At 38.9% G+C, this 16,610-nt stretch overlaps 1 protein-coding gene across 1 annotated transcript; it reads right to left on the bottom strand.

Moving 5' to 3' along the window:
- Positions 1-126: 126 nt before the first annotated feature.
- Positions 127-9,914, bottom strand: LOC114138400 (transmembrane protein 26). The gene is made up of 6 exons (XM_028007627.1): positions 9,627-9,914; positions 8,206-8,302; positions 7,911-7,991; positions 5,170-5,378; positions 4,961-5,040; positions 127-2,983 (listed from the first exon to the last, which is right to left on the bottom strand). Exons 1-6 carry the CDS (start codon positions 9,815-9,817, stop codon positions 2,691-2,693), a joined length of 951 nt encoding a protein of 316 aa, XP_027863428.1. The 5' UTR covers positions 9,818-9,914; the 3' UTR covers positions 127-2,690.
- Between the last annotated feature and the right edge of the window lie 6,696 nt (positions 9,915-16,610).

Genomic DNA, 16,610 nt, shown 5'->3' with positions numbered 1-16,610 from the left:
CTGCTGTTTTTTATTAGCCGCTTACCTGCAATAAGACTCAGCAGAATAAGGGAACATTTCTTGCTTCACTGTTGTTTTAGTAGTTAAATCAGTGCAGTAACAAAACAGCATGGCAATAATGCAAGCTCAAATTATCTCAAATTTATTTAGAAAGAAGACGTTTATTTAAGTGTGCATGGTCAGATTAATAGATACATGGCCAGAATGGAAGACTAAATATAAAGCAGAGAGATAACAGGCAACATAGTGTAGTAAACACAGATGAAAACCCAGGAAGCTACAAAAAAATTAAACGCCAAAACAAACAAAACCTTGATAAAGAGAAAGAAAATCTGACTGGTCTAATATAAAACAAAGCAACAACAACAAAAAAATATATAAAATTTAGAACAAGGTTAGGTTAGGCAAGCGCAAAGAGGGTAACTATAAAGAACTGATAAGAAAGCAAGCAAGATATGGCAGAGTAATAGTGCCAGTAGTGCTAGAATGAAAAAGGAAGTTCTGACGGTGAAGATCATGAAACCAGATAAAGGCAACTGAGGACATCTAGTGACAATCAAAGGAAATGCAATTTACACAGTTCATTACCCAGGACAAGAAGCAAGATCGCTTTACAAAAAAACTTCATCACCAGGTTCTGGCAGCTCACCTGCTTACAGTACTTCAAAAATGCAGGAGTAACATGAGATTACAACAAACACGCTGCAAGGTTACGTTCAGTCTGTCTACATTCACAGTCATGCAAAGTTGAATGTTAGAGTAAAACGTGGCAGCAAATGCCTCAAAACATTCAGAAATGTTTAACATAACACTTCAAGAGAATATAATGACCTGTGTTAAATAATAAAATAAACCCATCGGAAGTACTTAATTAAAACTGCAACGAAGAAAATAACATCAAAATGTTTTGTTTTTTTTAAAAAAAACACCAGACATGACTCTTAAACAAACGATCAATTTTAGTGCAGTTTTGGTTCAGATGTTGCTTCACTTAATGGTAAAAATTAAAGGTAAGCAGTACAGACATTATTATCTAAGTCTTTCTATTCTACACACAGAGTGATATGCTTGAAACATTTATTTATGTTCATTTTAATTATTAAAAAACACCTTTTAAAACCTGAATATTATGTAAATTGAGTATACAAGTGACATGCAGTTCCAGATTTACAGGAATGTAGGCCCCTGGGCAGGAAACCATTTTGATGACCTATCCACTAAAGAAAAAATATTTTGCTAATGCATGAACAGTACTAGTTAATTTTATAAACATGTCGAATGTCTTTATAGACATGTTGAATGTTATTGTTTACATCCAGAAATCTCTTGCATGCCCACAATGAGGGCAAAAAGACGATTCTTTTACATGCTATGCGCTAACTAAATGAAATCTGGAGATGTAGGTGTTATTAATTTAGTGCAGTCTGCCTCAGCAAAGGAACAAATAATGTAGAAAACCAGTTGAAGAATAACTAAAACACACTATTTTTTTTCTCTCTCTGTGTCAGCAGCCCTACACACAGGCGTTGTTGTAGCAACTGACAACAACGCCACGAATGTACCGGGAATCAAGACCAAAAACATGCAAACACTTCCCACAAAAAGAAAAGAACATGCAGTACGTTACAGTTTCATGTTTTCAGGTTTCGATTTTTATTTCGCGATTATCAATGCGAGCTATCCTTGTGGTAGGACAGCGGTGGTTTGATTAGCTCATCTAAACACCTGCTCTTCTGACGATCTGTCAGAGTTTTTTTTTTTTTTAAACTGAATCGAAACACATCGAATTCCACAGCACATCTTAATGTAACGGTTCTCAAAGTCAAGCTATCATTAATGACCTACGTCCCTCTCCCTCGCTAATTTTTTTAAACTACTTGTCATAGTGTTCACAATTAGTAGCAAAGCACTGCGTCCCTTTTTCTTTTATTTATCAACCTGAGTGAAGTTTCCCTCCCCCCACCTTCTTCAAATCAGACAAAATTGTTGTCAAACATTTGTGCTACGTTTGTGCGACAAAAATCTTCGTTTGTGCCCCTATCGTTCTAAAGATACTAAGAAAAATGTTCGCTAGGGGTCATCAGAGGTCAAACGCTCCTCAGGCCCCGCTCACATTTGCAAAAATAAATACATTTGGTGTCAATCAACTCGACTAGATTTGTGGTGGTTTGTGCAGCAAAAATTTCCATTTGTGCTGCTTTGTGCAGCACAAATGTGCAATTCTTCAATGTAAAAAAATTAAAAAATACATTGCTGAATTGCAAATATTTCTTTTTTTTTTTTTTTTGTCATCTAGTTCAGTAATAAACAAAAAACACCAGTCAAGAGCAGAATAAGCTTTTGGATACTGGCAGTTTTTAATGGGTAGACTCAGCTGCTTTGACCCAAGAACTTGTTTTTCTGATAAATGTGGCATCACTTAAAGGGAAATAAACTCTCCAAAGGTCTATGAAGAAATGTTATGACCAAATATCAGTCATCCAAACAACAATGTCCTTTGATTACAAAATGAATGAGGTCAGAGATTCTGTTCTGAACTCGTCGTTCTTTTGGATCAGGATAACATTAAACGCTTCTTTTCCTGCTTCACATGAAATGTTCACAAATCTTGTATCTTTGCAGCATCTTAGGTCTGACATCTGATATTTTCCTTGTCTCTAACCCGTCTCAGCGATGACTCATCAGACTCTTCAGTCTGCGCTGCCCCCCACTGGGCTGTGCACGGACGACTTAAAGTCATGGTATAAAACACACAGCCTGTATATATTCAGGACGACAACCAGAAAGTTTTTAAAGGCAAAGAAAACAAGCATTTGGTGAAAAGTACCAAAATGTATTATGACAATGAGCCGGACCACCAGGAAGGGGCCGTCGTGGATAAACAGCGTCTCCACGATGCTCCACAGGTCGGTGCTGCGATTGGACCAGAGGGAGTCTCCCTGGACGCTCTCATCAGCTGCCTGGCCGGTCATTGGCCCCACCACTGTTCAAAAAAGAATGCGTTAAAATAATGCATTGTGCTAAACTGGAAGTAGCAGCCAATTCAACAAATACAAGGGTGCTGTTGCCAACCAGGGAAACCCAAACGGGTGATGAGGTTGAACCAAAGAACCCTCTCAACAGATCTTTGATTCACATCTCAATGGGAGTTTCTCTGATTTACTAGTCTATCTAAGTTCTGACTATTATATCAGAATGAAAAGTAGGTTGTTAAAATCTAAGGAGCCAAATTTTCAATCTAAAGAAACATTTTCAGTTGATGAACATTTAACATCTGATCGAATTATCTTAGGTACCTTTCTCTGAAGGCACATTCGAGACCCAGAGCTGTCCACCAAGTGGTACTTATTTATTTTTTATTACTTTTGTGTGTTTGTGTGTGTGTTGTTTAAAGTTCCTGTGGGAACTGACCTGAAAATTCATCCACACTTTTCTTTAAATGGATGGCGGATTTTTTTGTTGTTTTTTTTTTTTGCCTTTTCACATTTATATTGTTTAAATATGAAGGTTCCTTTTATGACTTATTTGAAGGAACAAATCTAGAGTTTTCCAAGATTGTGGGTTAGGATCTCCTGGGGATTTCCACCTTTGCTTGGATCATTTGGAGTCATTTAGTAACATTTTTCCTGAAACAAAGTATAAACAAAGCAATCATTCGTCTACACATTAGCACACATCCTCTTTCTGTCCTCAGCTCACTTCCAGTGAATTTGAGCCTCTCAATCTTTCTCATGTTGAGAAGTTGAAGGCAATTGTGAGGAAACCTTAAGAAGAAGTGTAATACTGGCATTGAGAGCAAAATACTCCTTTCCTCTAAGTTATTTTTTTTTAGGTTGTACATTGTGATTAAAAAAGATAAATATCTGTTAGTTCTGGCTGTGTGTGGCTCTGAGAGTTTGCGTAGTCTCCCGCGCTGAGTCAAGTAGTGCAAATGGGGGGATTGTTTTTGTTGGTAGCAATTTTATTCTTCTGAAAAACAAGATGATAATTCTGGCTTTAAAATTGCTGGGGGGGTTTCTTTGGCAGCTAAAGCTGTAATTTTCAAATGACAACCTACATCGCGGCGGTCAGCCTCAGCTTTCAAAAACAATTTGAGGAATGACTGTAATCTTGAACACAAGTAGAAAAGTTTTGACAGCGTTCTAGGACAAACTGTCCACCGATGATGACTGAACACAAAAAAGCTGTGAAACAGAGATTTTGTGGAGAGTACTTCTCTGACGACATCTTCGACAAATGGGTTTTGTAAGTCAACACCTTGTGCATTTATAGGGAATTCAAGCATAGTGCCATAAAAAGGCAAGACTAAGATAAGCAGACCTAAACACACACATTACTGGAAAACATCTGTTAAGTTCTGTGTGTTCTTGCTGCGAGAGTAAAGCTTCTAATGCCTCTAATATTTTTGCATTAAAAAGGTAATGACATTTATTTCCACATTATAATGGCACGTAATAGATCAACTTGACCGTTAATGTGGGTTTCTCCAGAAACAAACTGTTCCTGAATAAACTTGTTCCTGTTTTGATTTCTTTCTTGTTGTTGACTCACACGCCTTTGGCTGTAACAAGTTTGGGCAAAAAGGATGAAACTTGTAGATGTGCTTTTCTCTACAGCTGCTGCCTCGGCTTATCAGCAAAGTGGGGATCTGAAAAACTCAGACAGGTTCCTGGGTCGGATTTCTGCTCAGAAGATAATCGGTATACACTTGATCGCCTTCAATGCTTTTTTTCTGATCTGATCCGTCTTCACAGGTTCAGGTCTCAACATGTCTGCCTGAAAGAGCCATCATGATTAGACGAGTTTATAATTTGGCAGAGGCAGAGATAAAATCTGCCTCCATTTTGCTCCGAGGCTGAGCTTGGCTGTCATGTTTTTTCTAGAAACGATTGTTTGGAAGCTGATATAACTGCTCAATAAGCACGTATGTTAAGATTAAAAAAGCCAAGCAGACACTGACCACACAGATGACAGGGGAACTGCAGCATGCTCCAAGTCCAGACACCTAAAATGACGTAAACCAGCTCGCGACTGTTCTCTCTGCAAAACACAACGGATATTTAAATCGCTTTAAAACAACATCATCTAAACAGGAAACCACACTTTTGCTGTCATATGCATGGATTAAACTGTTTTCTTTTTCTTAAAAAAAAATACAACAACACCCACTTTACATCGGCCAGCGTCTCACTGTTAAACTCGAGGATGTCCGCCGCGGTGCCAACTAAAATGAGCAGAAGCTGAGAGAGCTGATCTCTCGTGATCCCGCCTCCTAAAGGGAGAAGCCACTTCCCTATGATGAGAAGGATGAGCAGAATCTGATGAAGAGCAAGGATCCAGCTGTCCTGGCAGAAATTTGACAACACGTGACGAAATCTCTGGGAAAGAGAGGCACATTGAGAAACTTTCTGTGAAGGCTCCATTGCTTCCCAAGCACATCTCGAAACACATGTCGCAATATGTTAGTGTAAATCATGAGAGCAGTTCCAACAAGAGGAGCATTTTGAAAAGCAACATTTTCACATTATCACTTTATAGGTTCCTCAGCATCACTGTTTCTTTTCAAAAAAGACCATTTTATTTTAACAATATTTGACTTCTCAAAGCTGAATTTGTTTTTCGATGTCAATGGCAGCCGCCGCCGCCATCTTAGTAGGACTCAGAGCGTTGTGAGCCAAGCTTCCTGTTTACTGTGCTTCTAGGCTGAAGAGGTAGATCAATAACTTCTGATTTACAGATTGTAAAATTATCTTTTAATGTTAACATGACATATCTGTTCTCTGTGCAAACTTAGGGGTCATGTTTAGTTGCTTTGTGGTAATAAAACATCATCTCTGTGAAGGTGATATGTCCCTAAAATTGCATTTGCATTAAAAGTTGTGAACTCTGCTGTCCCTTTGTCTATGACCTGGTCTACATGTTATTCTTAGTTTGGTTGAGTGTATTGTCCCTAAACTCCGGTTTTAGCTGTAGTTCTAGTAATTCACTAATGTAACTGTTGCATTTCTAGAAAGTCACACAAAAAATGTGACTAAATGTGATTTTAGTACTATTTCTGTGATAAAACAATCCACCACAAAAGTCTTTTTTTTTTTTACTTAAAGGGCCCACAAGGTTTGAACTCTTATGATCCTCTGATCTCTTTCAAATCTTTGCTTTGTCATGTGGTTATTTTTAATAAATGTTTGAATTAAGTGTTTCAATTATTTCAGTTCGCTGTTCAGCCTTCTCATTGAATTCTTGTTCAGATAAACGTATTGATCACACGTTAATCATTTCTGAACTTGTTCTCAGGACTTGTTCCCACTGATATTTTAGATTTAGAATGTGAAGCAGTAGGAGCTTATTTTACAAATAAGAAAAAAAAAACTCCTTTATCGTTAATGGAGCAGTATAAAGAATTTAGTAAACAGTCATAAAGATTGGAAATCGCCATACAGGAAAACTCAATACAACCTCCAGTGTGCGACTTTTTTCTTCTGTCTTCTTGGAAAGTAATTCTGGGCGTGTGTGATTTTATATATTATTCTGAGGAATTGAAAACTAATCTGCCATAGCATTTTGAACACTTGCCAATTGTTGTTCCTCCCTGTTTTACTGCTTGGGAACTTCTGACACGTCACAACATCTGGTATCAAGATGCTAACAATGACTCTGGGTCCTGTAGAGAAAGGGAAAACTATCTGTACTTATTTAGAAGCTAGTATTATAGCCTCCTTCAGGACACTTTGTGCTGATCGTAGTTGGATTTCTACCCACCTTAGAGATATCTTGCTCTGACAGTGGGTCAAAGTCTATCCCTCTTGAAGAGCTTTCATATCAACCATGCATTTGTATTCACTTTGGAAATATTTCTTCTTGACCATATGTGACATCCCAGACTCTTCTCATACCATCCTCTGATTCGCATTAACCTTGCAGATCTTTCACATTTCATTGATAATTTTTTTTGCCATCTTGGAGATGTCTTGTAGCAACTATGAGTTATTTTGTAGCCATCTTGCAAATTTTTTTTTCACTGTTATGCGACTCCAACTATGTGAGTTTGTGATGCCAGTAAGTGTTATCTACCAGCAGAAGCTCACTCAGAGTTATTTTATTTTGAACAGTCACCTTTATTGGTTGGGGATGGTTTCTACTGATAATGTCAATTCGCTAGCCACCGTGAAGATGTTTTATAACCAGCTTTAACAACTGATAATACGAAGCACTTATCTACCACCATCTCGAAAGTTTATAAACTTTAACTTTTTGCTGAGGTATTCACTAATCCTCTGACTACAAGTGAAAAATGAGTTTGCAAAAATTAAACTTCCTCACAATGTAGACATGATGTCATGTCAGCTGATGCTTGTGCCCTTGAGGGAAATGGCTACCTCTAAAGTTTTACTTCCTGAGAACGTTCTTCTGTCCACCTCAGCACTAACGATTCTGGAACGAAGTTCGTCCGTTCCCAATCACGTTAGTTTGGGTATAAAAACACACCTTTACTAGGTTTTTGAGCAAACAAAACTTGAAAATTTCTGACCTCACTGCTTAAGAAAATCTGTTACTAATGCAGAATATTTTTGACCAGTAGTAAATTGTTCATTTCGTAATTGCTTATACATAAGGTGGTTGCACAAAAAACAGTAAATATGCTCCTCTTTTATTTTAATTTTTGTTTTCTTATAGGTAATGAAATGCACCCCACATCTCTTGGAAATAGACAGACCTTTTGAACAGTCACATTTTCTTATAATTCATACTTTTCAAAAGATTTATTAAAAATCTAAATGAGCAATAAAAAACTTGGTTCGAACAGTCGTATTACCCATCTTAAAAACCACACTTCATTGATGATTTTTTAAATATTTATTTAGGGAATCTAGTACCTCAGAAAAAAGTGTATGAAGTATTAGCTAACTTACCTCAAAACTATCACTTGTGCTGTTTCCTGATGATTCATTCTTGCCAGTTTGCCAAACTTGTGTGAAAAACTCATAATTGCACTGCGAAAGAGGAACGAGGCATCAGACATTTCTTACGCTTTATTTTTATCTTTGAAGCACTAAAAAGAGGCATAGTCTGCAGAAAAAGATGTCTTGCAGCCATGTCCTCCACATCTGCCTAGATGAGTGTTTTGGGAAGGGATAATGTTTTTTTGTTTGTTTTATTGACAGATGTGTAGAAATATTGAATATTGTGGTTTCTGACTTTAACTACCTTGCCGTCTTGCTCTCTGTTCTGCTGGTGGTGGAGCTCCAGGATCCAGATGGAGGGAATGATACTGATGAGAAACAGAAAAATTGTGGGAGAAAACCTGCAAGAAAGGGGGAAATCAGTTTATCGGTACTGCTCCAAACTAACGAAGAGTTTCAATATGGATGTAAATGAAGTGTGTGTATGTTAGTAGAGATAAATGCAGCTCTAAGATGAGCTGACTGGGAAACAGCACATCAAGAAGACAAAGAAGAACATTTCCAAAAACTTGCTGTTTATAGTTCTACTCGCGAAAATTATCTATTTTATTACTCACTCAAGATAATCCCACATCAACCACAGTTTCTTTTATGACTTGCTCAATAATTTAAGAAGGACAATAAAATTATTTTTTACTCATTTCCAACCACTTAAAGAGACAGGAAATTAGGTTTATTATGTCAGATAGTGCCTTCTAAATAACTATCATGCATTCAATCTTCTGGAAAGACAATAGCCAAGGTGGATAGAAACGAGATACATTTACTTATTTACATTCATTGAGTGACTTCTGGAGGTAAAGAATTACTTTTAGAATTATTTTTACTATGCGATACTTTTTAAATTACATCTGAGTAATTTTATTGTGAGGTACTCTTACTTGAGTAAAATTTCAGGACACTCTACCCACTGTGAATAACTTCACTGAATGAAGAGCAAGTCTAGTTTTAACCAAAAATGTACCAGGCACAGACCTGAAGTTTTTGTTAAAGTTTTCGTTTTTGTTGAAGTTTTTCTACTGAAATACATTATTTCAGATAAAATATTTATTTTTTTTGACTGATTTTGTAATTATTTTTATGGATCACTTTCATTTTGGTCTGCAAAATACCCACATTTGTAAATAGTTTAATACTTTACTTGGTCTGATTATGTGATTTTTAAATATTAAATGATTGATGTTTTGATTAGTCAGTGCTTTAGCAGCCGTTTTTTTACCAAATACTTGTTAACTCTTATTTAAGAAATTTCTTGGACAGCTACTTTGTACTTTTACTTGAGTAACAAAATATGTTGAAGTATTGCTACTCATACATGAGTACTATTTTGGTTACTCTACCCATCTCAGCATGACAAGAAATTAAACCAGATAACAAACACGTCTCCATAATTGCTGGTTTGAGGAGCCTGATTTCCTGTCCCACCCGGACCCTTCTGTCCCAGGACAATTTCAGCAGCGGGACAAGCAGGATGCAAGGGGGTGGAGAACTACACATTATTATTGTTAGTCTGCACATTTGTACATTATAATACTATTACCGTGCAATACAATCAGTTCTGCATGCATTTAAATAGCTCAGAGTGTAATTGATCATTGTAAACTTTACATCACAAATTTATGAAGAAACATGCAAAAAAAAAAAAAGAGAGAGGGATTAAATTACCATTTGTAGTCCAGTCCTTTTCGCTTCCTCAGTGTTATTATCATTTCAACAACAAGTGGCAGAAAGAGCAAAGTCAGCAGCCAGTAGTATGGATGTTTTTTGACCCATATCACCCTCCAGACGGCGACCAGTGAAAGCAGGATGAACAAAGCTCTGGTGATGATGGCGCTCAGAAAGCTGAACAGACCCATGGCGCTGTCGCTGCTCCTGGAAAGTACAGATCTCAGCCCGCTGCTGGCGGCTGTGCTCACTCAGAGAGAAGTAAAAAAAAAGAAGGGTTGTTCAAACAAAGGCCCCAAACTTGTAGCTCCGCCTGCCTTCTCCCCCTTACACCCTCCTACTGCTCCCTACCCGGCCCCTCGCCCTGCTCTGGGAAGCAGTCAGCTCAGATAGGTGGTGAGTAATGACGGCGCTACATGTCTCAAAAAGCCCATTCATAACATTTCTCACTGTGACGTACGGCTGACACTCTGACTCCGCTGCAAACTCTTTGTGCAGAGAGCATCACATCCTCAGTCTCTTTTAACAGGAAAACGTGTCAGAAAAAAAAAAAAAAAAAGCTGACTGAAAACTGTGTTGTTGTTTTCTTTCTCTGTTTTTTTCCTCACTTCATTCCAAGGCAGTGCTGGACAAGTTTAGTGGCGCTTTTATTTCATGGCTGAAATGGCTGTTTACCCAGGGTGGCAGCGCAGGACGGGCACCAACAGTAAAATAAGTTAATAGTCGTGACCCTTTCACCAAGCAGTTCAACATTAATTGAAGAAAATATTGCTCTAGGTAGGCGAGTGATGATGTTGGAGCTGATTTACACCTTCAGGTTTAAAATGTTTTTTTGTTGTTTTTAAAGAGGTTAAACTGCATTTGATAATCTGCTGTTGCAGTTGTTTGTGCTGCATTTTTAACATTAATAATTCATTAATTAGTAATATCATTTTCCTAGAAAGATACATTAGTTTAAAAACAAATTTTTTAAAAAAAGAGGTGGGGAGAACATTTTTCATTTTCATTAGAAGAATATGAGTCTCCCAGGATGGAAGCAGAGTTGAACATAACCCTGTTTCCTCTGAAATCAACAATCATCTCCTTTGTTTTGTTCACATTCAAGAACAAATGATTGTGTCATGTGTCATGATTGTTCCCACACCGCGACACAAAGCAGTCCACCACATTTCTGCACTCAGATTCTCGGTACACCTGACAACTGCAGAGTCATCCGAGTGTTTCGGTAGATTACAGAAGTCAGATTTGTGCTGGAAGTCTGACAAAGCGAAAAGAAATGGTGCGAGTGCAGTCCCCTGAGGTGCTCCTGTGCTGCTGACCAGCTGATTGGACACACAGTCCTTCAGTCTCACAAACTCTGGTCTGTTTGTCAGGTAGTGGTGTTGAGGCCTCCGCCTGTGTCTTCAGGAGTTTCTGACAAAGAACATGATCCTCACAGTGCTACCTGCTTTGTCCAGATGACATTGGGTTTGTTGCAGCAGAAGCATAATGGCGTCTTCAACTCCAGTTCCACGGTGGTAGTAAGCAAACTACTGGACGTCCTGATATTTGTTTGTCTAATTACTTAGGAAGGCCAACAGGAGTCTCTCCAGGACCTTCATGATGTGGGAGGTCACAGGGCAACAAGTCTATAGCCGTTGTTGACAGATGAGTGAGTTTTAGGATGAAATCCACTTCACTTTAGAAGGACAAGGCAATATAAAGATCAGTAATGCTGCCAGGTAGGTTTTTTTCATATTATAAAAGTTAAGTTCCTCATAAATATTAATAAAGAGTTTAAAATTAATTTTTATTATCTTTGACTTATGCCAAAGTATACATGAAACCTATTGATCAAGTGAGTATGGGGGCACACCAAGATGGTTTATACAGGAGGGACCAGAATGTTGACCAAAAGACTTGGAAATTATGTGCAGAGTTGGAAATAATTGTGGTGACTAAAACAGTTTTTGATATGCAAAAAGTTTTTTTTATGTCAGAAATGTAGCTGAAAAGTCTAGATAAATTAATGCTTCTATCACCCACAATTGTATATATGAACAAAGAAGCTGTGAGGTAAAGTAAAAAGATGACTTGTTAATTTTTGCTTCATCAGAATTTTCCCAGAAAAGGCTGGCGGTGGACGAAAGTGTCACAGCTCGTTGTAGGAACTGAAGCGAACCACAACAAACCAGGAACCAGAGCCGGTTACTCCCTACGCTGCATTTCATTCACCTCTAAAGTCGGAACTTGTGTCTGAGAATGACACCAAGCTGACCTCATGTCATGAACTCAAAAAATGTTTAGTATTTTAGTGTCCATGCTAACTGCAGTTAGCAATGCAAGCTAGCAACAGCACATGTTTCACAGTTGTGTTCTTTCAAATACTGTAGCAACTTGTTCCCTTTCCAATAGCAAAGTGTGGGTGAAAGGTTTAACGAGATACAGAATGTTAAATAACAGTTTGTTTTTTTACCTCTCTAAATTTTATATGAGAAGAAACCAAATGTGGTCAAGATTTGTGACAAGCCCCAACTTTCCCTCTTCTAAATACGACTTTAGGAGCTTTCAAGAAAAAGTCAAACTTCCTGCTGTGCTGCTGTTTCCATTTTTCTTGAAAACATGATATTTACGTAGATGAGGGCTTTTTGTAAAAATGTTGAGAAAGCGTGTAGTGATTTGTTACAGGCAGTCACTGAAACAGTGGGCAGTATTACCAGGTTGATAATAGCGGCTGCATCGTTGGGTTGTATGAGGCCAAACGGTCTCATGTTGCCCTGATGTTGGAACTGTAGGGCGTGTGGGCTCCTACATATTGTGATTATGTATCATATTAGCCTCTCGTGCTAAACTACTACAATGAATACCTTTCTGCTGAAGCCCCACACAGCCTCATTAACTGCTGCAAATGCTGTCAGCCTAGGAGGGATTGTCTGGGTCTCAGTGCTTTACTGTTCCAGCTGTGCCAGCTCCGTAAACAGAAAGATTTACTTATTACTGGACTACATCTGAACCAAAAGTCATTTCTTCAGGCTCTATGAACTTCAAGCTAAATCTTTGCTTGTCAGCAACTTTAGGTCAGTCTTAGTACCGTTAATCTCTATGTGTACTTCAGATTCCTGTGATGCACTGCATCTTTATGTTCAGAACAAAAACAAAAGTCGGACCATAATCCTGCAGCCTTGGAGCCGATCTCAGTTGATTTTGGCTGCGAACCAACGCGCACTTTGACTCATTGACGGACTTTTGTTGGACAAACACTGAATGAAAAACAACCGTTCAGTCAAAGTCACTTCCGTCTGAATATATGGTGGGAATACAGAAAAAAAGACTGAATGTAGACAAATTACGTGTTGTTTTTATTTGGAAAAGGAGGGAAAGGTGCAGGCAAAATGACATCCACATGCTTCTCTGTTTATGTATTTATGCATTTCAATACTCTTCTAATTTTTTAGGTAATTTAAAATTCTGCCACTGAAACAAGCAGTAATTTTAGCTGAACGGGGCGTGCCGTGGTGCCGTAGCGGATAGCGCGACCCACGTTTGGAGGCCTCAAGTCCTTGACGTGGCCGTCGTGGGTTCGACTCCCAGACCCAGCGACATTTGCCGCATGTCTTCCCGTCTTTCCTGTCAGCCTACTTTCAAAAAATAAGGGACACTAAAGCCCATAATAAAAAAACAACTTTAGCTGAATTTCAACGATAAAGATAATGCTAAAAATTTAATACTTTCTGAAGCTACTTTGGGGTAAATTTTTCTTTTCAGTATTGTAACGGAGCGTTCTATAAAATCAGGCAAAAATAAGACTGCAGCCTAAACCGAATGATGCTGACTTTATCTTTAAGTTCTTCTGGGGTTTTTTTGTTTGTTTGTTTGTTTTTTGCAGTGTCAGCTTTTTCTGTCTCCCACCACAATGGGTTTATGTTTTGATCAGAGTTTGTGTTTCCTCTGCCGTTCAGGAAGGTTTCTTTGTGAGGATTTGAGTTTTCTTTGTGTTTATTTTAGGTTTCTGTGTCTATTAAATCTCCAGTGTTGTCCTGTCTACTCCTTGATTGTTCCCAGCTGTGTCTCATGTCCCTGACTATCCTCTGTGTATTTAATCCCACCTGTGTTCCTTGTTCCTCGTTGGGTCCTCGTCTTGTCTGCAGTCAAGTCTGTCATTGGTTTTGTCATACCAGTTGCTACCAGCTCTGAGCACTTTGGTGTCTGCTTGTTAGGTGAAATGTATATATATATATATATATATTATCAAATATTTGTTGTTTCATTTATAACAATAGTGCTAGCTGAGAAGGGGGGGGTGTGCTATCTTTGGAGAAAGGTGCTGCACATTTCTGCTGAATAACACAGCAGCCGATGGGTGCCTGACGAAGGCCATTTCAGGTCTCCGTACCCTTAATGGCAAGATGAAAGAACTCTCTGGAGTGAATACTTCCATGTGGGATGCATGGATGGATGTTTTTGGAAAGTACCGAACCTTTGTGTCCTCTGTCTTAGTATCGGTTGCAGTCTTTGCTGCAATTTTAACCTTGTGTGGATGTTGTATTCCTTGCTTGCGTTCCTTGTTTAACCGTCTCATTACCACAGCAATCTCTCCCATGGAGGACCGGACGGCACAGCTATATCCTTTGTTAGCAAAGCATCCTGAGCCTGACAAAGAATACTCTGATGACGACTCTCTTAACCTGTATCCAGACCCTAACCTGTGGGCTGAATACGATCCCTGAGTGTAAGCATATTTGCGTTCCTAAAAATGAACTCCCAGCTGAAAATCGTTTGAAGTGGCTGCCTTTGGAGGGATATGAGAATTGGAACAAATATGTGATAAACAGGGGGGAATGTTGGGTGAAATGTATATATTTATTATCAAATATTTGTTGTTTCATTTATAACAATAGTGTTACTTAAATGATGTTCCGTCTTATATGCCTTTATTGTTTTCTTTCCCTTCAGCATAAAGAATGTTTCTGTGCTGTATGATTTACTTTGTTTCCTTTTTACAAGAGGGCCTCCCTGAAGAGAAGCAGTGACAACCGTGCTCACAGGGTTTATTGCTCAGCAGGACTTCTTCTTCGTTTGAACTGTTAGATAGCAGTAAAACCGACCGTCGCCTTGAAGAAGTCCGACTTGTTCTGTTTTACTCTGTGTCTGGAGCCGAATAATCTAATGCAAGATAACATGTGTTTAGTTAGTGATTGTCATTAACACTGCAACTAAGTGATGAAGTGTTTTGTCCCCACCCCTTAGAGTTGCAGTGCTCTCTGTGATAGGGACTCTGACAGTAATAAAAAGAGAGGAGCGGACAAATGTGTTTCAGAGCGGTTGGAGATTTGTAACTGTAAACACGTCTCTGTCCGTTCTCCTCGCGAGATCAAAAGAATCTAACTCTCTTGTCTTTTCTGTGTTTGTTCAGTTTGTCTTTAATAGGTGTCAAACCTGACACTGCTCTTCTGTGCTGCCTGGATTTTGGATTTCTTACTTCATTAAATCATCATTTAACTAATGTGGGTCCACAGCGTCTCCCTCACCGCACTTACTGACAGAAGGAGCCGACCCCAAGTAACTACGGTGAGGCATGCTAAAGAAATAGAACATCATGGACCCTGCACGTTGAGACAAATTAAAATTAACAATAAAGGACTGTGTAGAGATTGTGGTGGAACCATATTTCGCTTACAGAAGCCTCGGGGTGGCCATTAGGCTTCTCTTGGAGCTGGAGTACTGGTCCGCCCATCTCCCGTCCCTGGTGTTGGTGGAGCTGCAGCAGGAGGCAGAGTGGGAACGCCAGACAGCTCTAGCTGTCATGACTAGCGACCCACTGCCTCTTAAGCCAGACATCCCATTCTTCCCAGAACAGGGATTAGAACTTGGAATCCAGAAAAAATACCTTAGCAACTACTTTTTAGACTCCTATTCTCCCGACCCAGAAGAGGAATTAGACCAGAGGATACTTACTTATACTTATCTAGCAACCCTGAATAGGAGTATCAGGTTTATTTACTTTGACTCAACATTATTAACTTTTTCTCCTTTTGCTCTTTCTTTTGGTTTGTTATTTTGTTGGTATTTCCTTTTAATTCCTTTGTAGTGCCTTGTTGCTGAAAATGTGTTATATAAATAAAATTACCTTTCCGCTCCAGCATCTCCTTCGCCTCTGGAACCAGTACCACCTCCAGCCGGAGCGCCTGTCACGTCTCCAGCCCCGGCCACAGCTCCACTCGGCGCTGCTGCAGCAGCATACCCTCCACCCCTCGCCACTTGTGGGTTTCTGCAGGATGTCAGTAAAGAATACACATGTGGCAGTTAAATGAAATAAAGCAAAGAATGTTACTTAGTGCGTTGAGCTTCAAAAAAAAATTTACGACTCATGCTAACTAACTCAACAAACTTTAATGTGTTTCACTGGGATTTGATTTTATAGAAACAAATTAAACGTAGAGAGGGACTCAGAGTGGCTGCTCCTTCATGTCGAGAGGATCCACTTGAGCTGGATCAGGCATCTGGTTAGGATGCCTCCCTGGTGAGGTGTAGGTTAGGGCATGGAGGAGGTCCAGAGGAAGACCCAGGACACGCTGGGACAATATTTCTCGGCTGGCCTGGGAACGCCTTGTGGGGCTTGATATCCACATCACACTTCAATTTTCTTTATTTGTCAGGAGCTATTTACAATTTTCTTTTTGTTTTACAATATACATGTGTAAGAAAACAAAATGCATATATTTTTTTTGTAGTGTGAAAAAAAAAATAGCCCATCTTTACTGATATAAAATGCACCACATAGCCTGCTAAGCATATTTTTATGTATTCATGCAGAAGGCAGCAAGACAAGCTTGACTGGGCTTCTAAAATTAAAACACATACACACACACCCTTCCGCTTTCCCAGAAACACACACACCTATCATTTTGCTCTAGTTGGCCACATACTGACTTATTTCTTTTTTGTCTTCTGGAAATCAATCTGGCCATCCGGCGCAGCAGAGAGGAAAAACAGCAGGAAAATGCG

The sequence above is a fragment of the Xiphophorus couchianus genome, chromosome 22 (assembly GCF_001444195.1).
Source record: "Xiphophorus couchianus chromosome 22, X_couchianus-1.0, whole genome shotgun sequence".
NCBI lineage: Eukaryota > Metazoa > Chordata > Actinopteri > Cyprinodontiformes > Poeciliidae > Xiphophorus > Xiphophorus couchianus.
The sequence above is the reverse complement of the archived record's forward strand: the minus strand, read 5'-3'. Positions and strand labels throughout refer to the sequence as shown.

Bases quoted from the DNA above. Each gene is read 5' to 3' on its own strand.
- LOC114138400 (XM_028007627.1), bottom strand. From the start codon at position 9,817: ATGGGTCTGTTCAGCTTTCTGAGCGCCATCATCACCAGAGCTTTGTTC. The intron at 5,379-7,910 runs GTAAGTTAGCTA...TCTCTTTCCCAG, and splicing joins GCACAAGTGATAGTTTTGAG to AGATTTCGTCACGTGTTGTC. The intron at 5,041-5,169 runs GTGGGTGTTGTT...TGTGTTTTGCAG, and splicing joins GAGACGCTGGCCGATGTAAA to AGAGAACAGTCGCGAGCTGG.